The sequence below is a fragment of the Schistocerca serialis genome, chromosome 3 (genome assembly GCF_023864345.2).
Source record: "Schistocerca serialis cubense isolate TAMUIC-IGC-003099 chromosome 3, iqSchSeri2.2, whole genome shotgun sequence".
Classification (NCBI taxonomy): domain Eukaryota; kingdom Metazoa; phylum Arthropoda; class Insecta; order Orthoptera; family Acrididae; genus Schistocerca; species Schistocerca serialis.
The window spans coordinates 144587897-144615764 of NC_064640.1; the positions used below are offsets into that span (position 1 = coordinate 144587897).

Here is a 27868-nt window from a genome sequence, read left to right on the forward strand (position 1 = left end):
AAAAAACCGCCGCAATTCCACTGGAGGATGACGTGATTGTGAGAATGGGATGGCATGAAACACTCAATGAGGTAGTCTACACCTCAGGGTCACCTGCTGCCACCGACTTATTTCCTGAACAGGCTATATCGATTGTGTCTGAGGGACTGGCGAGATCTAGGTCCTCTGCAGATGCCAGAATCTTCACCTCATCCTCAGATGCAGAGCTTGTAGGCAGCAGTGGTGTGGGTGCCACAGCAATTCCCTTGGTCTTGGGGGTCTTCTTTCTGTATTTCTCTCGCTGATCCTTGGGTTTCTCTGGCTGGGAGAGCTTCACTGATTCAGTTTCCAGGACTGAGGATGAGAGTGAAGCCCTACGACCAGCTGCTTTTGGACACTTGAGCCACTAGCAGAAACGTGAGAAGGGAGTGACCCAAGGGACCCCTTCCTAGCAAGAGGAGCCGAAGAAGACTTATGCTTCTCTGGCTGAGATGTGGGGACAGGCGTCCCCAATGGTTGGGGGGACAGGGCTTCCGAGGTAGGTTGTGTGGGATCAACAGGGAGGGAAGTGCCCCCCACCATCAAGGGGGCAGGTGTAGTACTCTGGCTCTGAGAGCTGACTGGAACTTGTGCAACTGATGGGGCAGCAGTATAAGAAGAGGTCATAGCCACAGAATGTAGGCACTCAAATTTCCTCTTGGCCTCAGTGTAGGTCAGGCAGTCCAGGGTCTTTTATTCCGTAATTTTCCTTTCTTGCTGTAAAATCCTGCAGTCTGGTGAGCAAGAGGAATGATGCTCTTTGCAGTTGACAAAGCTGGGAGGCGGGGCACATGGAGTATTGGGATGGGATGGATGTCCACAATCTCGACATTTGATGCTGAAGGTACAGTGGGAAGACATAAGGCAGAACTTTCAGCACTTACAGCACCACATTGAGGAAGGGATATATGGCCTGACATCAGTGGTAGACCATCACTTTGACCTTCTTGGGTAATGTGTCACTCTTGAAGGCCAAGATGAAGGCACTGGTGGCAACTTGATGATTATCCCTTGGACCCCGATGGAAACGCCAGACAACATTAACTCCTCACCACTCTAAATTGGAACACAGCTCATCATCAGACATGCTAAAGAAGGTCCCTGTGGAATACAATACCCTGGACCATATTTAAGCTCTGATGAGGCGTGATGGTAACAGAAATATTCCCCAACTTGTCACAAGTGAGTAATGCCTGTGACAGTGCAGAGGTAGCCGTTTTTATCAAGATGGACCCTGACCGCATTTGGGACAAGCCCTGCACCTCCTCAAAATTGTTCTTTAAATGCTCTACAAAAAAACTGAGGCTTCATCGAGACAAAGGAGTCCCCATCAGCTCTCGTACATATGAGGTACTGAGGTTGGCTCCCATCCTTAGCCTGGCATTCCTCCCATGGTGTGGCCCGGGAGGGGAATGATTTAGGATCATACTTCCTTGCATTGTACTGAGACTTGGAATACTTAGAGACTGCTGGTGTTTGATCACCAGCAAGTGATGATGTGGTACACTTCATCGCGTGTCATCCGCCCCGATGCCACCAACTCCGACCAGGGGCCCTCCCCATGGGCGCCACCCAGCCACAGCAAAGGCCACCTGGCAGGATGGCCATTGCCAGGTGTCCCAATGCTCCAGGGTGATGGGCATGCACTCCTTGGAACACGTGGGTAGTTAACGGAGCAGGCATCAGCAGAGCGTGGCCCCACCACAATGGAGTGGCTACCACACTGGATATGAGGTGCAAAGAATTCCATGGTCCTCGTCCGCACAGAAAATGACACTGCATAGTGAGTGGAGGAAAACGCACCCAGGAAGGTGTCCTCGCTCAAAAGATCGAGGATGAGCAGGACTGTAATGTCACGATGAGAAAGTGGGCTAAAGATCTCAATGCATGATGGACGTGATGCACCATGTAAGGCGCCCTTCCCTAATTGGCTTACTCTTTGGGTAAATTTTGAAAAATGGAGGTCAAACAATACAGGAGACCATCACATAAAGGCCAAAAGGTGTGAGACTCTTTTTAGTTGCCTCTTATGATGGGCAGGAATACCTTGGGCCTATTCTAACCTCCAGGCCTGCAGAGGGGGGGGGGGATCAGACAGGATGCTTGTGTATGTGTCACATGTCAGAGTCATATCTAGACGTATCAGGCATCCCGTATCGTTCCAACTGCACACGCCCCACACCATTACAGAGCCTCCACCAGTTTGAAGAGTCTCCTGCAGACTTGCAGGGTCCATGGATTCATCAGGTTGTTTCCATACCCATACACATCCATCTGCTCTATACAATTTGAAACATGACTCATCTGACAGGCAACATGTTTCCAGTCATCAACAGTCCAATGTCGGTGCTGACAGGTCCAGGCGAGACACAAAGCTTTGTGTTATGCAGTCATCAAGGGTACATGAGTGGGCCTTCAGCTTCGAAAGCCCATATTGATGATGTTTCATCGAATGGTTTATATGCTGACACTTGTCGATGGCCCAGCATTGAAATCTGCAGCAATTTGCAGAAGGGTTGCACTTCTGTCACATTGAACAATTCTCTTCAGTCGTTGCTGGTCCCATTTTTGCAGGATCTTTTTGCGGACACAGCAATTTTGGAAAATACCCGCTTCATTGGCACCTTGGAGATGCTGTGTCCCATTGCTCATGTGCCGACTGTAACACCACGTCAAACTCACTAAAATCTTGATAACCAGGCTTTGTAGCATCAGTAACCAATCTAACAATTGCGCCAAACACTTGTTGTCTTATAAAGGGATGGGCGAGCACAGCACCGTATTCTGCCTATTTACATATCCCTGTATTTCAATATGCATGCGTATACCAGTTTCTTTGGCACTTCAGTGTAAATGATGGTATCCTAGAAGTGCCACAGATATTTATGAGATGTGTAATATGAATTGGGTGTCAGCAGAAACGTCATGATATGACCTCTTGATTAGAATACCTATTGTAGTTGTAGAATCATTAGTGTAGGAACGCTGATGTATTTGCATATACTGTATGTCAAAGTGTGTAACTTGGTGGGGAGCTGCTTGAGCTCTCAGTGGCTGGAGTGTTATGACATTGGTGGATGCTGGTGGGGAAGAGGTGCTTTTGGCAGCAGGAGGGACAGAGAAGAAGGAAGAACAGTTCAGGATATTGAGCAAGAAAGAGAGAATCTAGTTTTCTGCCACAGGACAGTAGGGCATGTGGTGTGATTTTATTCATGAGACATACTTCAGATTGTTTATCTGATCTTAGTTATGGGCATCTAAGGATGCAAGTGAAGGAACCTATGTACTGAGTACACATCACGGCTTGATCTTTGTATGGACTCCTCCATCTTTCATGTCTCACTATATAATTCAAGGACTGTTGACATATTTCAATAATTTACTTTATTTACTTATAAAATTGCTTATAGGACCACCGTTTGGTAGAAGTGTTGATGCTCTAGTGTACGGGAAAGGGTTATTGTTGAGAGACTGTAGGGGATACAGGATGACTTTAACAGAATTTCTCTTCAATGTGATGAATGGCAGTCTGCCCTAAATGTACGAAATTGTAAGCTAATGCATATGAGTAGGAAAAACAATCTGATTACGTTCAGATATAGTATTAGTGGCATGCTGCTTGATACAGTCATGTCCATTAAATATCTGCTGCAAAGGGACATGAAATAGAACAAGCAAACCAGCTCATTTGTAGGGAAACTGAATAGTTGACTTTGGATTACAGGGAGTATTCTTGGAATGTGAAGCTCCAATAAAGGAAACCATGTATAGAACACTTGTGCAACCCATTCATGAGTGCTGCTCAAGTGTTTCACATTTTCACAATGTTGGATTAAAATAAGACTCCAAAGTGGTCAGAGGTGTGTTGACAGATTTGTTATCAGTATTTTTGTTAAACACATGAGGTTTAAAGAAATGTGAACTCAAATGGGAACCTCTGGAGGCAAGACAACATTCCTTTCATGAAACATTATGGAGAAAGTTTAGAGAACCAGCACTTGTGACTGACTCCAGAATGGTTCTTCTGCCATTAATGCACATCTCACGGAAGGACTGCAAAGACAAGATAAGACAAATTAGGGCAGCATATAAACAGTTGTTTCTTCCTCACTCGATTTGTGAGTGGAATAGGAAAGGGTATGACTTGCAGTGGTACAAGGCACCCTTCATCATGCATCATATGATGGTTTGCAGGGTGTGTATGTAGAGGTAGATATGAAGAATATTCATTCTATATGATGTTTTTAAGATTAAATTTCCTGTCATCAGTGAAATCATTACAGTAAGTGTGTTCACATTTGTCAACAACAAAATAATTGCTTTGGTCCTTAGCACAAAGTAAACTAAATATAATAAATAAATGATGAATACCTCAATTTAGGAAGAATACCTTCAGTAATGCTGATCTACAAACACATAACTGTATTGCTATGCTTCATGACTCGTGTAACCATGAGTTTGTGTAAGAATATTACAATGAAATACACTGATAAAAAAACTTATGCACCCACACAAAATGGTTGGATGGCAGTATAACTTCATACATATACACACACCATTGGCAGGTATGTAAATGATTACAGTTGAAATTCTCTGTGGCCAGTAGACTGATCAACAGAGTGGAGTAGTGTTGTTTATGTTTAGTGTTGTGACTGGGCCTAGTAGGGTATATAAGGGGGTGTAAACAGTGTCAGATGTTAAACAGTCACTGTGAAGGACATAGAGATGCTGCACACTTACGTGTGACAGCATTATCAGCACCTCACAGAGTCTGAAAAGGGCTTCACTGTGAGTATCCAATTGGCTGGCCTTGTGGAGGAACGGACCAAAGGAGAATTCCACTTAATAAATGGAACACTGTATAATTGGAAATATGATCTAATCAAACAAAAATGGTTGCTTGTCATACCAGCTCATCTATGGGCAGCTCTCCTGCTGTATTTCCGCAACAAGCTAACGTCTGGTCTCCTGGGATTCATAAAGATGCTAGACAGAATCAGAAACAGGTATCAATGACTAGGTCTATACCAGTCCATTACACTCTATCTGAGCCTATGAAAGGAATGTCAGCAAGGGAAGAGGCACTGATACCAACTATGCCTGCAGCAGCACCATTCCACCAGATCGGAATCGACCTCTTTGACAGGTTCCTGAAGTCAACAAATAGGAATCATTGGATAATAGTATGCACTGATTACCTCACCTGGCAAGCTGCCACCAAAGCTGTGCAGACTGCCGCAGCTATATAAATTACAAGGTTCCTTGTAGAAGACATTGTTTTGAAGCATGGGGCAGCTGGTGTGATGACCTCTGATCATGGAAAAGTTTTCCAGTACAGACTAGTATCATGTTGCAGCATCACCCAGTGGATTACAAGCTGCCTATCACCCCCAGACAAATGACCTCACAGAACACTTTAATAAGATGCCGGCAGATATGCTTTCATTGTATGATGATGTTAAACACAGAAACTGGGATATAAAACTTTTCATTGTGACATATGCACATAACACAGTGAAGCAGGACACCACAGGCTTCACACTGTTTTTTATGACTCACAGTTGCAAGGCTAAAATGACAAAGGATACTTTGTTCCCATTTCAAATGGACACTACTCAGGATTACTTCATGAAACATCTCATCACCAGGACCATAGAAGCAAGACAGCTGCCTCACAAACAGTCCCTGCATGCCCAGGAGAAAGACCAAGAGCACAAGAGCACTATAACACCAAGCACCACATGTGACGTTCACTTGTTTTATTTCTTCATTGATTGTCCTCGGTGTCGACGTACTGCATTGCTACACTGGCTGAAAAATGGGGTTTTTAATTTCAACACTGAGTAAATAATGTTGCGTTTCACAGCTATTTACTTTCACTGTTCACAGCCCCCCCCCCCCTCCCAATAATACACAGTTATATATGGCCAGTGCTCTATTGTTTAACTTCCGATAAGCCTCATTAATAGATTGTAGGTGAACATCCACATACTGCTACAATAGTTTAATGTTGAACATCTATGAGCAGTAAAAGCCTAACCAAACAGTTCACTGTTATTGTAGAATAAAAATGTAAGTGTGGAACAGACACTGTCATTGCTTTAACACACAGCGTATGCTGCAACACTTATTTCACAGCTAAGTGGATGCATTGTTGTTGATCTAACCAATATGGGTTCCTCGTCTAAAACTTTGCCGTGGACTGACTGTCTCGGGACCAAAAATTGGGCCCTTATATATCCTCACAATAATAGGTACAGAAACTACACATTGTTTGATGTTTAATTTACAGAAATTGCAATTAAAACTTAATTCATTCGATTAACTGTATACATCAAAAAATTGATTCTTTGTAACAGTTTCCTCTACTACAAGAGTTAGGCCGAATTATTTGTTTAAATGATGAAATTACTGGATATTGTTAAGCAACAATACTTTTGACAAAACTGTTCATTACTATGGAATTAATTAAGGGCTGGCTTTGCTAGCATGTTTTCAAATAGAGCCAAATAGAATCTTTAAGAATACTTTTGACCATTCCTCCAAATGTTTATAATTAGTACATAATTTATACTTGTTTATATATCAACAATAGAATTTAAGTTACGAAACAATTAAAGATTTCGCCTTATAATGGAAGATACTAACTAGGAATAGTCAAAATAAATCAGAAAACCAATTACATACATAAAACTAAGCACAAAAGTAGATCTTGTGTTATATTCTTTAAAACTGAGGGCCAACCTTTCTCTTTTATGAAAATGCAGATTATACTCGCATATGTTAATGGTAATTAGGCAGAAGTGAAAAAATGAATTTAAGGAGGCAGATGGCAAAACAAGAAAGGAAGAAAACAAATCCCAGCTTGCTTCATCACACACCCAGTGAGATACAACCTGGTAGACCTGGTACAGATTTTAAGCTGTGCAAAAAGTGCACCCTTTGATAAGGACACAACTGATTTCCTTCTCCTTCCTTTCTGTAGCATACCAACCATACTTCAGCAGAAATGCGCAAATTATGAAGCAGGTTACGGCAGAGCCAGCTGCAAGTGAGTACAAATGTTATGCCTTACAAAACAGAACACAGCCATAGCACATTGCAAGGCAAGGCAGCCAGGCAAGGTGTGGAAATAGTTAACACAGCAGCACTTAAGCGGAAAAAGGCAGAAGCATTTCCACACCAGCAACCATGGAAGTCTTTAGTATATGTGCCATAAGGCATAGTAAAACTCAAGTAGGCACAGCCTGCGAGCACATAAAAACCTAGCCACTGTCATACTGAAATCATCTTGTGTTAGTATCGCAGCACTACCACCATTGGGCCATGAGACTTGGGGCGTTATTTGGAATGCAGTACAGGGTCCGCAGTTCAACCTATTATCTGGAGAGCCTGCTCTGAGACACTAGATGCAGAGCTGCTGCCATGGGACCAGCCAAGCCCTGGGACATAGCATGCTAGCCACAGCACTTCTACAGTGGGTCACAGTGCCTGCAGTGCTGGAGATGTCAGTTGTGCTTCAACTGCCACTGTCTATCAGTGCAAACTGCCCTGAGACATGAGAATCAGAGCTGCTGCTGTGGGGCTAACTGAGCCCTAGGACATAGAAAACCAGCCACAGTGCTTACACAGTCAGTCAAGGCTGCTGCAGTGCTGGAGATGGCAGTTGTGCTTTAGCTGATGCTGTCATAGTTGCTGAGTCCGGAGGATATCACTGACAGAAACAGTGGTGTTGCATCACTGTTCGGCCATGCCGTACTGTTAGCATTGTGGGACATCATGTACATACCGATGGGAAGCAGCTGGATGCCTCAAACACATTGACACTACAAAAGGAATCTGAAAAGCACAAAAGCAGTCTGCTGACTCCTGTCCTCTTTCATTTCCTAATCTGAGCTTGTGCTCTATCTCTAATGAGCTCATTGTTGATAGGACACTGAACTCCAATCTTCTTCTTCTTCTTCTTCTTCTTTCTTTCCTTCCTTCCTTCACAGCCAAGAGTAATGGTCCACAGCCTTGATTGAATGCAGGTCCTTACAGGAGTACAGTAGTGCCTGGAACTTGGGCAACGAGCATGAGTGGATATTTGTGATTTGTAGCAAAAGTCATAACATCACAGGGTCAAAACGGAGAGCTGAAAGCTGATGTAATCTATCAATTTACGCTATTGAGATGGAAATTACAAATTTTTTGATTGGATAACTGATACAAAGATACCATGTGTACTACTAAAATGCAAGTTCAGTTAACGAATCACAATTAACTTCTTGGTCCTCTTAGAATGAAATATTAAATTGAGCTCTGTACTTTCAATAGAGGGTAATGAGCTCCTATGGTTTCATCATATACAGACTTGTGAGATTTTAACCACACAATCAACCGACTGACACAATAGTAAGTAGGTAGTTGTTAACAATTCATGTAGCTCTTCAGTTGCATGCAAAAATAACGTGCTTAATGACAATAACCTTAATTATGCAATACAAAGTTAGTATGAACACGACAAAAAATTACAAGGCACATGTATTATAAGCATGTTAAGATTCACCATAATTTTCTTTTGCTTATGAAGGAAGCATATGATCCACAGGAGATATCACACAGAAACAGTGACAATGTCCTCACTTCCATTGACAATATCCAATAAGGAAAACCGACTTATGAACTTTTCTGCAGTCACAGTTGTGACTAAAAGACAGCTTATGAGACACATGGTCTAAATTGACTTAATACATTTTGTGCTTCATAAATTGATTTAATGAATGAATTAGCAAGTCCTCAATAGCATTGGGTAGATGCAGCAACATATCATGATATTTAAAAAAATGGAAATTTCAAAAGATACAACAAAAAAAGTTTCAGGGTGGTATTCATTTTAAATTCCAATGGGGCAGTGTATTTGAAATCCAGTCTCACATGGTCACAACAGGTGCAGTTCAACAGCAGAGGGATAATGCTCACTGCATCCATCATATTCTCTATAAGCTTTGTGTGTCCCCTGGGTCATTCTAATTGTGTTTCGAGCAAATTCTGACTGCACTGGTGTAGCTGAGCTAGTGCTGTCATGCTATTAGTTTGTGCTATCACGTGGCCTGGTCTAACATGCCACGTGGCCTACCAGCCTGGTGGGAATGCACGCAATCCTGAGTTTTGCCTCATTACAGCATGCCACCACCCAACAGCATCACCCCATTTGCAGTCATCACTGGGATGTCAGCAGCCAATCCTCCCATGTCATGTAGCAGCCAGATGTCAGTTCTGCAGTGTCCACTGCCATCGCTGAAGTCCTTGCTTCAAAGCTGGGGTACCTTCAGTTCATTGCAGTCCACATCACATTGCTGTGCAATCATAGGGAGCGTGGTTTCTCCACTTCACCATGTCTCAATTCATAGCATCCAATGTAAGTGCCACCATGTAACACTTACAGCTGAGCTGCTGCCGATCTGCCAGTGGAGATCATTGAGAATGTCATGGCCAACAAGAAGACAACTTTTTTCCTTTACATGTGATACTGCCTTCCAGAGCTTTTGTTTTGTTTTTTTAATACCTTATTCATTTTTGTAGCAGCAGTGGGGTCAATGTGAAGGTAAAGAAAGTGCATACCACACACTCACAGATGGAGAACAGAGCAGATGTGAGCACTAGTGGTCACACCTGTAAGACCTTGTAGGACCAGATAAATGCACATACCCTCATCCCATTTTTGTCCATCACGCTATTTTCTTCTGACATCTGTCTTCGAACAAGAGAAACTTTCCATCTTTTGAGTGGAAGGTGCCATTTTCCAGTTTCATTAAGGCATGTTGGTTACTGACCAAGGTCACTTCTGTCACACCTAGAACCAATATTCAGTTTTTCCAAAAAACCAATTGGAAAGAGAGACCAAAGTTGTATGACAGGGCCACACCGTCCCGAGAAGCCAACCTAGTCAAGAGCTCTCTCCTGGTTTCTTGATCTTGACCAGAATGGTTGCTCTCTGAAAGAATTTTCTCCATCCCCACTTTATGGTGTTGGAATTTGAGGTGTTGGACATGGGGCCATGTACAGCTCTCCAGCTTATTTCTATTAGCTGTCTCCTCCACATGAAATTGACTATGGGTTCAGTTCTTAACTCTGGCTTGTTCAGTTGTTGTGGTCTTCAATCCAGAGTCTAGTTTGATGCAGCTCTGAATGCTACTCTATCCTGTGCAAGCTTCTTCGTCTCCCAGTATCTACGGCAACCTACATCCTTCTGAATCTGCTTAGTGTGTTCATCTCTTGGTCTCCCTCTACGATTTTTACCCTCCGCACTACCCTCCAATACTAAATTGGTGATCTCTTGATGTCTCAGAATATGTCCAACCAACTGATCCCTTCTTCTAGTCAAGCTGTGCCACAAATTTCTCTTCTCCCCAATTCTATTCAATACCTCTTCATTAGTTATGTGATCTACCCATCTAATCTTCAGCATCCTTCTGTAGCACCACATTTCGTTAGCTTCTGTTCTCTTTTTGTCTAAACTATTTACTGTCCACGTTTCACTTCCATACATGGCTACATTCCATACAAATACTTTCAGAAAAGACTTCTTGACACTTAAATCTATGCTCGATGTCAACAAATTTCTCTCCTTCCGAAACGCTTTCCTTGCCATTGCCAGTCTACATTTTATATACACTCTACTTTGACCATCATCAGTTATTTTGCTTCCCAATTCCGGCTTAAGAGTCTTTAATTGCTGTCAGCAACTTACATTAGTAAACCAGTGCTCTTTATTAAATTTCTGTTAATTACTTAACCTGAGGTCACTGTCCAATCCTTGCCCACTACCCATTTGCTTGTTCATCCTTTGAGCACATCTAAATATGATCAAAAACTTTACACTCAGCTCAGTTGTCTAGAAGTTTGGGAGAAGTTAACTGTTACCAGCTGCAATTATGAACCAGGTCTTCTCAATTACCAACATGTTAGTCCAGCTGCACACAACCATGGACGGAGCATCACAAACCATCCCAGTCAGCTGGCTGCCTGGAATTCAGATACCATCATGCTGAAAATTCTTCTATAAGATGTAGTATATCACACAAGTGAATTCAGATGTTTTTTCTACATAGATTTAAAAAAGGTTTAATTAATGATCCAGCAGAAGAGCTATGGCCTTTTTAGTGTCCATGTACCACATCAACTATTTTACTACATGTCATATGTTAATAGAAGCAAGAATGTTTGACACAACTTAAGCCAATGACTACATAGCTTCAGTCACTAATGTTAGTGTAGAAGTGTGCCTCTCCAACCTGTGGCATATAAACTTCTGCCTAGTCACCAAGGGAAAAGTTTATCATCAGTATTATCTTATTCACAGTGCATGTTACTGACAAGTTTTTTAAAATTATTTTATTACTGAATACACATAATGTAATCTGGTATCCTCACCTGGTGAGTTTGAAAGGCCACCGGAAGGCAGGGACCAACGACAACTGCTAGACTGTGCTTCTATAAGCTGTGGGCACTGCTGCAGCACTGGCTACAGAGACACACGTCTGCCAGTCTGTCAGCTCTCACAGCTGCCCTATAAAGCCAGCAGCATAGCCACTCATTCAGTCAGTTAGTTGTGATTTCACTGTGATATTGTACTGATCTTGCTACAAATTGTTGTACTGAACTTATTGCACCTTGCTGACTCTATCATTTGTCTTTCTCTCATTGCTATCCACCCGTTTGCTTTCTAGTGACTCACTGTTCTGATGCCCTTGGCCTGTCAGTGAGATTCTCAAGTCATTCCAGAACTTGTCACATAGCAGTCACTATAATTGGTGACTAATTAGAAGTTTTGCAGCATCCATGGATGAAAAGCAGCAGTTTCAATATCAGTGGCAGCAGTTTCAACATCAGTGGCAGCAGTGCCTACGATTTCAACAGCAACAGCAAGAAATTCAACTTTTGATGAACCAACTGCAGATTCAGGGTTCCCACACCATCCAAGCTGTGGTCACTCCCCTTGTGTGGAGCTGTCCACCTGCGTTTCCACCATTTAACAATGCCAAAGAGGTTTGGGACACGTATTTGTTGTGGCTCAAACAGCACTTTGATGCTTTTCAGGTTTCTGATGATGTTCTCCAAGAGTCGCTCTTCATTCCTTGGGCTAACCTGCAGACGTTTTTCTTACTAAAGAAATTGACTCCACTCTCGAATTTGTCATGATCGTGTTCAAGGTGATGTGTTCATTGTCAAATTATTACTCACAATGTTTCCCTGTGATCGCATCATCACTCAAGTCCCATCAATACCACAAGCAACCTGATCAGTCTTACCACTCGTGAGTGAAGGATTTGCAAGGGTTGCTTTGGTGATGTAATTTTACTTCTATGAACGAAACTTGCAAAATTTCTTATGCAGAGTCCTTGACCTGCGGCATAGTGGTCCAATTCACTCCCAATCCAGAACTATGCACCACAGCTCTCAAACTAGACAATCCTTGGATGGTATTTTGAAAACTGTGTGCTCTTTTGAGATCACGCAGACAGAAAATGGACACCTCATGGCTCAACTGTAAGAGGCAGGGTCCAGCCATTGCCTCAGTGGCATTAAACTTGTACATCTTTTTCTCGGCAGCAGTGTGATTCATCGATTTTGAATGTGTCAGTACCCTCTCAACAACCAGTCGCATACTGACTGCTTCACAGTGCACCCATGTGCTCATTTGTCCAGATCGCTGGAAGCCCTGCACCTGTTGTGAGAATGATGGGCATCTCCAATTTGTCTGTTGCAAACTGTCAGGACAGTCAGATCCCACTCCCATCATGGATCATGGGATTCTGCATGAACTTAAGGCAGGTATTCCTCAAGGCGATCCTTGTACATCAACCTCATGCTTGCAAACCAGGATGTCCATTTCCAGGTGGGTGCAGGAGCTACTGTTTCTTTGATTAAACTCCCAATGCATGCTCATCTGAGTTCCCCTCTCATAGCCCCACCCTCCCGCAAGCTGGTCGCACATGGTGAGAGTCTGATTCCTCTTGGGGGTCAATCCACAATTTAAACTGCATGTAAAACAGTTGTTGTTGTTGTTGTGGTGGTCTTCAGTCCAGAGACTGGCCTGATGCACCTCTCCATGCTACTCTATCCAGTGCAAGCTTCTTCATCTCCCAGTACCTACTGCAACCTACAGCCGTCTGAATCTGCTTAGTGTATTCATCTCTTGGTCTCCCTCTATGATTTTTTCCCTCCACACTGCTCTCAATACTAAACTGGAGATCCCTTGATGCCTTAGAACATGTCCTACCAACCAAACCTTTGTTCTAGTCCAGTTGTGCCACAACTTTCTCTTCTCCCCAATTCTATTCAGTACCTCCTCATTAGTTACGTGATCTACCCATCTAATCTTCAGCATTCTTCTGTAGCACCACACTTTGAAAGCTTCTATTCTCTTCTTGTCTAAACTATTTATTGTCCAATGTTTCACTTCCATACACGGCTACACTACATACAAATACTTTCAGAAACGACTTCCCGACACCTAAATCTATACTCAATGTTAACAAATGTCTCTTTTTCAGAAACACTTTCCTTGCCATTGCCAGTCTACATTTTATATCCTCTCTACTTCAACCACCATCAGTTATTTTGCTCCCCAAATAGCAAAACTCATCTACTACTTTAAGTGTCTCATTTCCTAATCTAATTCCTTCAGCATCACCCGATTTAATGCAACTACATTCCATTATCCTCGTTTCACTTTTGTTGATGTTCATCTTATATCCTCCTTTCAAGACAGTGTCCATTCCGTTCAACTGCTCTTCCATGTCCTTTGCTGTCTCTGACAGAATTACAGTGTCATCGGCAAACATCAGTGTTTTTATTTCTTCTCCATGGATTTTAATACCTACTCCAAATTTTTCTTTTGTTTCCTTTACTGCTTGCTCAACCCTGTCTCGCTCCCTTCCCAACTCCTGCTTCCCTTTCATGCCCTGGGCTTTTATAAATGCCATCTACTTTCTGCACAAATTGTAAATAGCCTGTATTTGACCCCTGCCACCTTCAGAATTTGAAAGAGAGTATTCCAGTCAACATTGTCAAAAGCTTTCCTAAGTCTACAAATGCTAGAAATGTAGGTTTCTCTTTCCTTCATCTATCTTCTAAGATAAATCGTAGGGTCAGTATTGCCTCATGTGTTCCAACATTTCTACGAAATCCAAACTGATCTTCCCCAAGGATGGCTTCTACCAGTTTTTCCATTCGTCTGTAAAGAATTCATGTTAGTATTTTGCAGCCATGACTAATTAACCTGATAGTTCAGTAATTTTCACACCTGTGAACACCTGCTTTCTTTGGGATTGGAATTATTATATTTTTCTCGAAATCTGAGTGTATTTCACCTGTCTCATACATCTTGCTCACCAGATGGTAGAGTTTTGTCAGAGCTGGCTCTCCCAAGGCTGTCAGTAGTTCTAAGGGAATGTTGTCTATTACCGGGGCCTTGTTTCGACTCAGGTCTTTCAGTGCTCTGTCAAACTCTTCACGCAATATCATATCTCCCTTTTCATCTTCATCGACATCCTTTTCCATTTCCATAATATTGTCCTCGAGAACATCGCACTTGTATAGACCTTTCGATGTACTCATTCCACCTTTCTGCTTTCCCTTCTTTGCTTAGAACTGGGTTTCCATATGAGCTCTTGATATTCATACAAGTAGTTCTCTTTTCTCCAAAGGTTTCTTTAATTTTCCTGTAGACAGTATCTATCTTATCCCAAGTGATATATGCCTCTACATCCTTACATCTGTCCTCTTGCCATCCCTGCTGATCCATTTTGCACTTCCTGTTGATTTCATTGTTGAGGTGTTTGTATTCCTTTTTGCCTGCTCCATTTACTGCATTTTTATATTTTTCTCTTTCATCAATTACATTCAATATTTCTTCTGTTACCCATGGATTTGTACTAGCCCTCATCTTTTTACCTACTTGATCCTCTGCTGCCTTCACTATTCCATCTCTCAAAGTCACCCATTCCTCTTCTACTGTATTTCTGTCTCCTGTTCTCGTCAATCGTTCCCTAATGCTCTCTCTGAAACTCTCTACAACCTTTGGTTCTTTCAGTTTATCCAGGTCCCATCTGCTTAAATTCCCACCTTCTTGCAGTTTCTTCAGTTTTAATCTATAGTTCATAACCAACAGATTGTGGTCAGATTCCACATCTGCCCTGGAAATGTCTTACAATGTAAAACCTGGTTCCTAAATCTCTGTCTTACCATTATATAATCTATCTGAAACATTCCAGTGTCTCCAGGCCTCTTCCATGTATACAACCTCCTTTCATGATTCTTGAACCAACGGTTAACTATGATTAAAGTTATGCTCTGCGCAAAATTCTACCAGGCTGCTTCCTCTTTCATTCCTTACCCTCATTCCATAATCACCTACTACTTTTTCTTCTCTTCCTTTTCCTACTATTGAATTCCAGTCCCCCATGACTATTAAATTTTTGTCTACCTTCACTATCTGAATTATTTCTTTTATCTCATCATACATTTCACCCATCCCTTCCTCATCTGCAGAGCTAGTTGGCATATAAACTTCTGCTGCTGTGGTAGACGTACGCTTTGTGTCTATCTTAGCTACAATAATGCGTTCACTCTGCTGTTTGTAGTAGCTTACCTGCAGTCCTATTTTTTTTATTCATTATTAAACCTACTCCTGCATTACCCCTATTTATTTTGTATTTATAACCCTATATTCACCTGACCAGAAGTCTTGTTCCTCCTGCCACCGAACTTCACTAATTCCCACTATATCTAACTTTAACCTATCCATTCCCCTTTTTAAATTTTCTAACCTACCTGCCCAATTAAGGGATCTGACATTCCACACTCCGATACGTAGAATACCAGTTTTGTTTCTCCTGATAATGAAGTTTCTCCTGAGTAGTCCCCGCCCGGAGATACAAATGGGGGATTATTTTACCTCTGGAATATTTTACCCAAAAGGACACCATCATCATTTAACCATACAGCAAATGTGCATGTCCTCAGGAAAAATTATGGTTGCAGTTTTTCCTTGCTTTCAGCCATCTTCAGTGCCAGCACAGCAAGGCATTTTTGTTAATGTTACAAGGCCAGATCAGTCAGTCATCCAGACTGTTGTCCCTCCAACTACTGAAAAGGCTGCTTCCCCTCTTCAGCAACCACATGTTTGTCTGACCTCTCAACACATATCCCTCCATTGTGGTTGCACCTACAGTACGGCTATCTGTATAAAACAGTTACACAACTAATAACTCTGTGCATTATCAATAGTCACTGGGCTGGCAACATTTTCAGTTTCAATACCTTCTTGCTGTTTGGATCCTCAATCACTGATGAGGTTCAGGTCATCTCACACACAGTTCCCTTCCACGAGCTGAATGACCTGTGTGCATTATGGTCATCAACAACCCTTTGGCTTATACATATACAAGTCCTTGTCCTTTGAGATCTTTTCAGCTCCAGAAATCTTCCAGAGATACCTGGAGCAGTTAACCGTGTCCATTCCCACTTGTACCAGCTATCTCAATGACGTAACTGTCATAGGTGCTACACATCAGGACCACTGCACAACCTTTGCACCCTCTTTACTAGGTTGTGTGATGCAGGTTTCAAATGCCGCTTAGACAAATGCTAGTTTTTGCAGGAGCAGGTGGAATGCCTCAGACACTTGCTCACTAAAGCTGGGCCGGCCGCTGGTGGCCAAGCGGTTCTAGGCGCTTCAGTCTGGAACCGCGCGACCGCTACGGTCGCAGGTTCGAATCCTGCCTCAGGCATGGATATGTGTGATGTCCTTAGGTTAGTTAGGTTTAAGTAGTTCTAAGTTCTAGGGGACTGATGGCCTGAGATGTTAAGTCCCATAATGCTCAGAGCCATTTGAACCATTTGAATTACTAAAGCTGGGATCCAGCACACTGAGTGCAACATTTCTTCTATTGAATCTTTACTCCACCCCCAAAACCTACAGAAGCTTCAAGGCCTTTTTGTGTAAGGTGAATTATTATTCTGTGTTCCTTTCACAAGCATCCCAATTTATGCAGCTGGTCAACCAATTGCAGAAGAATGGTTTCAGTACAGGTGAATGGCTGCCTGTGAGCATGCTTTCACACAGATGAAGCACACACTGTGCTCAGCGCACTGCCTTACACCCTTTTCTCCACCATGCACAGAGGTTTTTGCCACTGGTGTTTCTCCCATGAGCACTGATGCAGTGCTGGCACATATGAGGAATGAAGGTACTGAACAACCAATTGCCTATGCCTCCCAAGCGCTGACACCTGCTCAAAAGAACTACTCACAGATCAAGGAGAAGGCTATGGCGATAATCTTTGCCATTCAGAAAGTGTCATGTTTACGTATTAGGGACCCAGTTTAACCTCACTACTATCACAAACCACAAGTAGCACTCTTTGGCCCACACTCCTGGCTTCCAAAGCAGATGGTATTGGGCACTTTTCCTCAGCTCCGGCCATTATACCATTAAATACAAGCTGACGGCACAACAAACAAATATGGATGCCCTCTCTCATCTAACCTTAGGACCCAACCCAGCATTAGGCCAACAAAAAATCTGTTTCCACCTCAATGTGGAATGGCAGCACGCTTTGGAGGTTTTCCTATTACAGCTACTCTCATCACTACAGACACACACCCTGTCCTACAGTATGTTCTGCACTGTGAGCTCCATGGGTAGCTCACATATTTTACAAAGTCCAACGACCACAAACTCTGGGTCTGGGCATGTCTTTCCCACCATTTGCCACTCATCTCCGATGTTCTCCTGCTTGATTCGCAGGCAGATACTCATCATGTTGTCATCTTGTCTACCACGAGCCCTCAGGTTTTGCAACTACTCCATCATGGGCATTGGGGTATGTAGCAAATGAATGCCCATGCAAGGCAACATGCCCACTAGTGAGGACTAAAAAATGATGTGGAGGCCATGGTGTGCAGTCTGCTCTTCCATGGCCCACCCCCATCACCCCAACACCCCTGGAATCACATTGACATGGACTTTTCAGGCCCCTTTCTAGGCTCTATGTGGCTCGTTGTCATAGACACTTATTTTAATTACCCATACATCGTCAGCATGGCAACCACTACCACTAACACCACCCTCAATTCACTCATACAGACGCTAGCCATAGATGGGCTTCTGTGCACCATCATGTGACAATGGACCCCAGTTCACAGCAATGGCTTTTGAACAGTTCTGCACCTCCAATTGCATCAAGCACCTGTTTGCTACATCATTTCACCTGTCCTCCAACAGAAAAGTGAAGCACAGGGTGTGAACATTTAAACAACAAATGTTGACAGTAGTGAGCACTTCCACCTCTACAGCTGCGTTCACATTATATCTGAGCACCTACATGTTATGACCATAGCTCAGCGGAACTTCTCCATGGACAGCAGCTGCGTACACTCCCCCATCTCCTGGCCCCAAAGCCAAGGAGCCCCAGACTTGGCACACTGGGTGCTGCCTGTCAGGCTTGGAAGTATGGGCCCTCTCAATCCTTGTGCTTGCCACTCATGAGCGGCACCTTACAATAGTTGACAGTCCGATAGGTTTGGAGCACTGTCATACAAATCGATTCTGTCCACACCTGCCAGCAGCATTACTGTTGGACCACGAATGCTCATCCATGCCAAACCATCGAATGATGTGTCAGGTTCTTCCTACCAGTCAGTGGGCTTCAGTGTCAGGACTCCTAGTGTGCCAACAGTTCGCCTGGCCACCATTTCAGGGGAGAGGGATCTGGTATCTCCACCTGGCAAGTCTGAGAGTTTGCCAGCAGTTGTGGACATTGATGACGGCCGTTAAACAGTGCTGCTATAATCTGTGGCACTGTTGTTGCCAATGCAGTGCTGGCTATGGAAACATGTCTGTACTGCCGGCCTATCAGCACATGCAGCTGCCCTACTGCACTATTGTACTGATCTCGTTACACACCATAGTTTTGGTTCTGAATTGCTTTCTCTTAGGTTTTTGATCTTGAGTTACTTGCTGGACTTGTTACTCCGCCGCATCATCTTCGTTGTTTGTCTTTCTCTCATTGTTATTCACATGTTTACTTTGTGGAAATTCACTGTTCTGATGCCCTTGGCCTGTTGAGCAGTCTCTGCAGATTCGTGAGTCATTCCCGATCATGTCAGATTCCAGTCGCTATGTTAAATGATTTGATAAATTTAGAGACTGCATACATTTCTCCACTTTTTCTTAAAAAGTGCAAAAGCTTGTTAGTGATTTATTTTAAGCCTCTACAATTTCAATCAACTCTGAAAAACTATCCCCAAATATTATGAACTGGGAGTTAAAATCAAATTTTGAGAACTCCAAAACTTATAGCATGCAAAATTTACTAAACCAGTCAGAACAACTGAAATAAACTTTATAATATCCTAATACAGTACATATAGTAAATAGTTCAATATAGTAATTAAATAATTGATTAAAGAATATTATGCTAATTAAGCTTATAAACAGAGAATACGCACATTGTTATTTGATCATTCAGATTCTGAAGTGCTGTCATGCACTGTAATCGAAGGTCTCTATACACAACCAAGAGATGTTTATTTTGTTCCATTTTCTCAGTCCGGTTTTCCATTCCATTAAGTATGAGGGTATCATCTCGTATCCCACTTTCTCGATGGCCAGCATACATCTGCAATGCAATGATACAACAATCGAACAATGACGAAGAACGTTGTGTATTGTTAAGTTAATGCATCACTATGCGTTATGGTGCTCCACACATTACACATCTTTCCACACTCATGTTGCTACCTAAATGCAGCACACAGAAATGTTGTGCAATCACCTCCAATAAAATGAATGATACAGAACATCTTAGTCTATCTACACCATAAAAGATGTAAAATACAGAGTTCCAGAAAATTTGATCAAATATGCCAGAACTGGAAATTTTGTAATCTTTTTAAAATTACTCAGTTCAGTAGCATTAGAGGTGAAAGTATGCTGTCTGCTATTAATTCAACAAAAAGTTTACATTAAAAACCAAATTTAGCTACCATTCTAATTTTAGAGATAATTAAAGTTTAACACTCTATCTTGTCCTTTTGGATGAATGTTACTTGTCAAATATTATGAAAACTTAAGATACAGTATCTGTTTTAGGTACATGCTAGGAAAGTGATTTAACTGGTGTGTCGTACTGGAGCAGCTATTTTTAGAGATTTTTCTCAGAGCATGATCGACATAGAAAGATGCATTTTAAAACTAACACAGACGCGGTTTGTACCTAGTGTGATACATTCTCACCAGCTTTATGCGGAAGGTGACCAACCATTCAAAAAAATTACAGCTTATTAGTAGATATTCTGTCATTTATTCATTCAATCATTTCTTCTTAAGAATTACAGCCTATTATTTGGAGAGCTGAAACAGGCTATGGAATCCACATATTTAAATGTAACGAAACTTATATAATAATTATTAGTAATTTCCACATTTTAATATCACAAAGAAATATGCTACTAAAAATGAACAAAACAGGAAGGAAAAAAGGAAACTACTTTCTACTATCTTACTATGTGACTATGTCTATGTAATTCACAGAACCTTTCTGCTAATGATTGTTGTCAGAGATGCAAGTTGACTAGAATAATTGATTATTCTGTTAAATTATGGATGAAACAGAGTTGTCATTTAAATTTAAGAACTCAAAAGTTTTCTTGTTCAGCTTGCAGATGCCAGACCATGGCAAACAGCCTCTCATTGCCTGGAGACGGAATGTGCGTTACTTGACAGCCTGCCTCAGCAAATGTTGCAGTAACATAAGAGTCAGAATGATTTCTTTAGTATCCCCATCAGCGGACAGCATAATGGAGGCAATTGAGCTGGCACAGGTAGAGCACTGGAGTAGTTCATAAACCTGCCACGCAGGGCAGATCCACTGGTGGAATTGTTTACCTGTGAGTGGCAGCACATGGAGCAGGGCAGTGCTCATGCAGAGTTAAATTGCTGCATACCTCGCCTTGCGCTTCGTGCCAAGTGCTGTCATGTGCTTAGTTGTCACTGTACTGTCAAGTAAAGTGTATCGTCGATTCAGTTGATAAGGCTGCCTCGTCATCCAGCAGTGTGGGTTTATACAAAGTTGTCCAAAACTGGAAGGCCTCCACTGAGCCCAAGAAGTTTCCCTTTAATGAGTTCCACTGGTTGCTCTATGCAGTATTTTGCCCGTGAAACACATGTGGTGGCATCAGGGTTGCAGTTTAACCAGTGCCACAAGAACCTCGGACAGTTGCATGTGGCCTGGATCACTGATCTGCAAGGCCTCTCACACAAGAGTTGTTTTGAGTGTCCCAAATGTGCTACAGTCTGTCAGCAAACTCATGAGCATGCTGCATTCCTGGTGGTGGAAGTGGCCTTTCCAGGAAGGACACTGAAACTGCCCTACAGGTACACCTAAAAATCAGTTGCCCCTTACCATCCTAAACTGTTGTGTAGTGTGTGGTGATCTACGTTGATGCTGTTCGTGCTTGGTCTGGGCAGAAAATTTCGAGGCACATATTTCTCTTTCAAGCCATCGGCAGCATCTAAATTTTGTTGCCCCCACCACATTCCCTTCACTATGCACAATAAGGTAAAGGCTATGTTGCAGTCTTGGCAGGATCATGACATCATTTCCCCTATTTTGTCGAGTCAGTGGCCCACCCTTTGTTGGAGATTCAGAAATCTGACAGCCCCATGTGCCTTTGTGGTGCTTTTAAACAGGCGGTCAACACACAATGTGTCTCAGACTGGTATCTCATTCTGCAGTAGGCAGTCTTTTTGACGAAGTATCTGTGGGAGGGAGGAGGGGGGCAGTGTAATTCCCAAATTGACATATATGATGCTTACCTGCAGTTGCCATTGGATGCAGTTTCTTGGACTTTCCTGTTCCTTAACACCTCCCTTGGGCTTCATCACTTCAGTTGCTTGCATTTTGGAATCTTGTCACAGCTGGGAATTTACCAAAGATATTTGGAGCAGCTAATTAAAGACATTCCCTGTTGTATCAATTACCTTGATGGCATCTGGGTCACAGGCCCTACTCGAGTGGAACATTTACAAAACCTTTAGTCGGTTTTACAGCACCTCCTGGTGAATGCCCCTGCAAGTTGGAAAAGTGCAGTTGTTTCTCCCTGAAATTGCATTTTTTGGGTCATGTGCTTAGTAAAGATGGTCTTGTCCCCATGGAAGACTACATGAAGGGCACCAACCTCTCAACCGGCACCGCCAGTTTGTCTCACCTGTGGATAGTCAACAAACTTTTCAGTCTCTCAGGTATAATTCGTGCTCTGCTCCCTTTCTGGCTTTCTTTACCCCTGGAATACCTTTAATCCTGGCCTCCGACAGTCCCAGTATGAAACTGACGCTGCCCTGTCTCATTGGGACACAAACAGAACCGAACAGCTCATAACTTACGCATCGAAGACACCTTCCGCTGTGCAATGTGATTATTCACAAGTGGAAAATGAGGCGCTAGCTATTGTTTTCAGGGTTGAAAAGTTTCATGACATTCTGTATGGAGACAAGGTTTCTTCTCATCGCCAACTACAAGCTGTTGGTTTCCGTTTTTTGGCCGTCATTCCAGTCTGCTGGATTGGACTGCCCTTTGGTTGCAATGATGAGCCCTCTTTCTCAGCAACTATTGTTATGGCATTCGTTACCACGCCACTGCCTAGCATGCCACTACTGATGCACTATCACAGATATTGGTGGGGCCTGATCCACATTTGCCATTGGATAATGCCTTGCAACAAACCATATCAGATTTCCTGTTGACAGCACCAGAGGTCGTGACTGCCATGGCTTCTGACCCACTTCTCCAGAAAATCATTTCAGTGACCCTGATGGGTTGGTTGGAATACATCTCTTTAGATGCAGATCCAGCATGATATAAGTTTTTCCCCACTGCGATCGACTCAACACTGTCCGAGGCGTAGTCACATTTACTGTAGAGGAGTAATCTGTTGAGCGACTGTCTCCTGCCATGGTTTCCTCACAGACTCCAGTTGCTGTGTCACACTGTAGGCAATTTGTATAGTTGGAGTTGAGCATCTAACTACCACCACGTTTTGCCCGGATTCTAAGTTGGTGGTGGAGCACTTTGTGCTTACATTCAAGAGCCAAATGAAGAAGTCTGTGTCTGATTCTTTTCGCCATAAATGCTATTTTGAGTTCTCTGGCTACATACCGGGCAATGTCCGTCAAAGGATGTAGTCTGGTGGAGAATTTCCATGGGTGCCAGCCATGGAGACCTCCGGGAGTTGTTGCACCCTGTGCCACGTGCCACGAACCACCTTGCCCTCTGCATTTTCCTCCTGGGGCTGCCTTTTGGGCCTTGTCCTCCTGCCAGCAGTCAGAGTGGCTGCCAGATATCATGGTGGGCCACAAATGTTGGCAACAGTCGGTGGTGGATGGCAGTGGGGAACAAGTGACCCGACATGCAAATCAGCTGCACCCACATCCTATTGGAGCGTCACCACTGCGGCCTTCTGGTCACTAGAAAGGCAGGGTAGATCACATCATCACTCCAGGGGTGGGCTCCCACTTGCAGCAGATGTCTCACTGTTGCCACCTCCTACATCTATATCTACATCTACATCTACATTGATACTCCGCAAGCCACCCAACGGTGTGTGGCGGAGGGCACTTTACGTGCCACTGTCATTACCTCCCTTTCCTGTTCCAGTCGCGTATGGTTCGCGGGAAGAACGACTGTCTGAAAGCCTCCATGCGCGCTCTAATCTCTCTAATTTTACATTCGTGATCTCCTCGGGAAGTATAAGTAGGGGGAAGCAATATATTCGATACCTCATCCAGAAACGCACCCTCTCGAAACCTGGACACCAAGCTACACCGCGATGCAGAGCGCCTCTCTTGCAGAGCCTGCCACTTGAGTTTGTTAAACATCTCCGTAACGCTATCACGGTTACCAAATAACCCAGTGACGAAACGCGCCGCTCTTCTTTGGATCTTCTCTATCTCCTCCGTCAACCCGACCTGGTACGGATCCCACACTGATGAGCAATACTCCTACATGCCCTTTGCCATCCTCCCATCATCTGCACCCTTGGGGCCCAGTGAGGCTCGCGCCTCCATCATTGATTTCGATCCAGCACCTCTCCCCTTTGTTGATATGGAGATGCCCTCATTCCTACTGCCACTGTTGTACCCACCACTAGCATAGCCTCCTTGTACTTACACGCTTCTAGTACAGCCAGCAGCATTGATGTTGCTTCCTTCAGTTGTCCATCCACTTCCGGGTCCTCCAACGCTTTCTGTGCTGGAGATCACAGCCCAAACCCTACTATTTTCAGCTCTGGATGACCTTTTTGGGGGCCGAGAGGGGGGAGGGGAGGGGGAGGGACATATTTAGCACCCCCGCCAGAGAACTCGAAATAGCTGGCATGGGTAGAGCAGTGGAGTAGTTAGAAAGTCTGCCATGGAGGTCACACACATTGCGTAGTATGGGCAGATCCTCTGACAAAAGTGTTGACTTGCGAGCAGCAGTAAATGGAGCTGCCACTGCTCATGTGGGATTAAACCACCGTTGACCTTATTTTGTGCTTCGTGCCAAGTGTTGCGTGCTTAGTTATCAGCCACCTGTGCCAGTCAAGTACTGAGTATATTGCCGTGTGTATATCTATTCCCATTGTTATGGAGCCAATGTTGGTCTGTGAGGTAACCACAGTGACAGTGTTGAGTAGCAACATTGCAATGTCTTCTGTGGTTACTCAAAATTCTGTGAGGTGCTGTTTTTTCCAAAAGTGTTCATGACACAAGGCTAACTTTTTATTCAACAGACATGATTAGATTTCCAATATATATATATATATATATATAGTTAGTTTAAATTCACTATACTTTCTGGATAAATTATTAGGATAATTATTTAGTGTGTCCTCCAGATGTGACTGTCCTGTAATCAGCTGAAATAGTTGTTTAAAAGAGCTGTAAAATATTAGTTTTGTTTCTATCTATGAAACTGCCTGCTATAAGTAATATTTTTACTGGATACTAGTAATATAAAAATGAACAGAAAACTTTCAATGTGTCATTAAAGATGTGCTTTGAATTAAAGTAGCACTGTAAAGAGCTTGAAGGTTTGAAGCGAAAACAGTATGAAGTGGGGCCAGGAAAATGGTCTAGGAAACTGCTGGGTTGGTTGGTTGACAAGAGGGGATGGGGGGGGGGGGGGGGGGGAGGATCCTGGTGGCCAGTTGGCCAACTTGTTCATTTCCTGAAATCCCAACATGACTGGGGGTCCAAATGAAAACTACTGGTCGCCAGCTTAAAGGAGGTCCGAGACAAGATCCTGGACAGCCATAACCAGTGGCTGAGGAGAGTAGCACTGGTCTATAGACTGAAGGCTGCTAGGGGAGTAATTAGAGAGTAGGATACTCTTGCCGGTGCAAGAACGAATATGGCTAAGGGCTAATTTAATGGCCATCAATTCAGCAGTGAAGCCACTGCACCCACTTGGCAGAGAGTGGAGTTCTCTACACTGTACATTAGTGTACGCAAAGCCAGTTTGTCTGTTGACTGTTGAGCCATCAGTGAATACCACTTCCAAACCCAGATACTTCTCAAGGACAGCCATGAACAGGCAGTGAAAAATTGTGGGGTCAATGGATGTTTCTAACAAAAGGTGACTTCAAGGCAAATCCAAGGTCAGGGCACAAGCCATGGGGGCAGATGCGATGTCTCCCTGACCAGAGGCGACAGTGAAGGAAGTTGCAGTTCCGAACAGAGGCAGTGGAGGCATGCACCAATTGTAAATCCAGTTTTGGGTTGCTGCTGTGGGAGGTGGCACTCTATTCTTGGGAAAAGGACATGGTAGTTGGGAAGTTCAGGGAAGCTACAAATGTGTATAGCATAATTCAGCAGCTGTTGTTGGCACCTGATAGGTAATGGAGCGACTATAACCCTGACTAGTATGCAGTTCACAGTGCTAATTCAGAAGGCTCCTGTCAAGTTGAACCCCTCAATGATGAATGAGGTTCAGTATCTGCAATGCTGAGGGTGATGCTGAACCATGTGCAAGACTCCCATAATCAAGGCAGGACAGAATCAGAGCTTTGTAGAGCCGCAAAAGGGTAGAGCGATCTGCACCCCAGCTACTGAGGCAGTGAAGTGTATTGAGATGTTGCCAGGACTTTCGCTTAACTTGGCGAAGGTATGGAAGTCAAGTCAGCTGAGAATCAAAAACTAGTCCAGAAAGCTGTGCGTCTCAACTACAAGAAGTAACTGTTCATCTAGGCAAAACTCTGGGTGTAGGTGGGCAGTACAATGGCGACAGAAGTGTTTGACATGTGTCTTGGTGGCTGAAAACCGAAATCCATGGGTGAGAGCCCATGACGCCACCTTTCGTATAACGCCCTATAGGTGATGCTCAGCAACAACCATACCAGAGGGGCAATAATAAAAACAAAACTTGTCAGCATATAAGGAGGGCGATACCAAAGACCCTACAGCTGCCACTAGAACATTGATGGCCACCAGAAAGAAGGGGATGCTCAATACAGAGCCCTGTGGGACCATGTTCTCTTGCATATGAGGGGAACTGAGTGAAGTGCCCACTTCAACCTGCAACATATGGAGACCCCACTCACGTAATATAGTAAGGGTTTGGTGATGCCATGCCGTGTCATAAGGCTTCTGTAGGTCGAAAAAGACAGCAATGAGGTGCTGACAACATGCAACGACCATCCAGATGGTGGGCTCCAGGTGAACCAAATTGTCACCAGTGGAATGACCTGAGCGAAAACTGGGATGCAGCCAAAAGATCATGAGACTCAAGGTACCAACACAGCCATTGGTTAACCATACATTTGTGCAACTTGCAAAGTACATTTGTGAGGCTAATTGGGCGATAGCTGTCTATCTCAAGGGCAAGTTTAACCAGTTTCAGTACTGGGACAAACACACTTTCTCGCCGCTGAGATGGGAACTCATCCTTGCTCCAGACACAGTTGAAACTGGCAAGAATGTAACATAGGCAATCCACTGGTAAGTGTCTGAGTATTTGACTTCAGATGTGGTGTGGCCCTGGAGCTGTGACAGGGCAAAGGGCTACGCCACTGAGGAGTTCCCAACACTGAATGGAGCATTATAAAGTTCCATGTGATGTGTAGTAAATGATAAAGGAAGTCACTCTACCCACAGTGTGAAAATGCAAAATGCAGGCTGATAATTCTCAGACACAGAGGCTTGAGCATAACGAAAACCAAAATGTTCGGCAACAGCATCTGGATCAGTGTAGACATCACCATTCACAAAGTTACTACGTATACCCACAGGGTACCAGTGTCCAGAGAGGTGTTGAACCTTCACTCAACCCTGCAAAGGAGGGGTACATGGTCCAACAAGAGCAACATACTGCTCCCAGCAATATTGTTTCCGTCATTTAATGAGGTGGCGGACATATGCACGTTGCAGTTTAAAGGCAAGAGGTGCTCCATCAATGGATGTCATTCTCACTTATGGCATTGGGCAGTCCACCTGCAATCTCTAAGGGCCACAGTGATTTCGAGGGTACACTGATTCACTGTCTTTGGGGGCATCGCTGGGGCAGCTGCCAATAGAATGGCTGCATTTTTGCTCTTGACAACTACATAGATACCTCCATCTGGCTGGGTGTGAAGGGTGACAGCAGTGGTGAAGGCATCCCAATCAGCTTTGGAAAGATCCCATCTGGGTGGATGCCCAGGGAGGGTCAAAACAATTTGGAAATCATCACTGTCACATAGACCTGGGCTGCAAATGGGAACATCAGTGACCAAATAAGACTCATAGGCCTCATTGAAGTTTGTAGAAACACCAGTATTCAGGAGA

The 27868-nt window shown here is 43.5% G+C and overlaps 1 protein-coding gene across 2 annotated transcripts in view; it reads right to left on the reverse strand.

Moving 5' to 3' along the window:
• The window catches only part of LOC126469852 (uncharacterized), a 135827-nt gene that overhangs the window by 82732 nt on the left and 25227 nt on the right, over window positions 1–27868 (reverse strand). For both annotated transcript variants that reach the window (XM_050097156.1, XM_050097155.1), the window contains exon 2: window positions 19519–19688. In XM_050097156.1, coding sequence (XP_049953113.1) covers window positions 19519–19688 — 170 coding nt within the window. The remainder of the gene's footprint in view (window positions 1–19518; window positions 19689–27868) is intronic.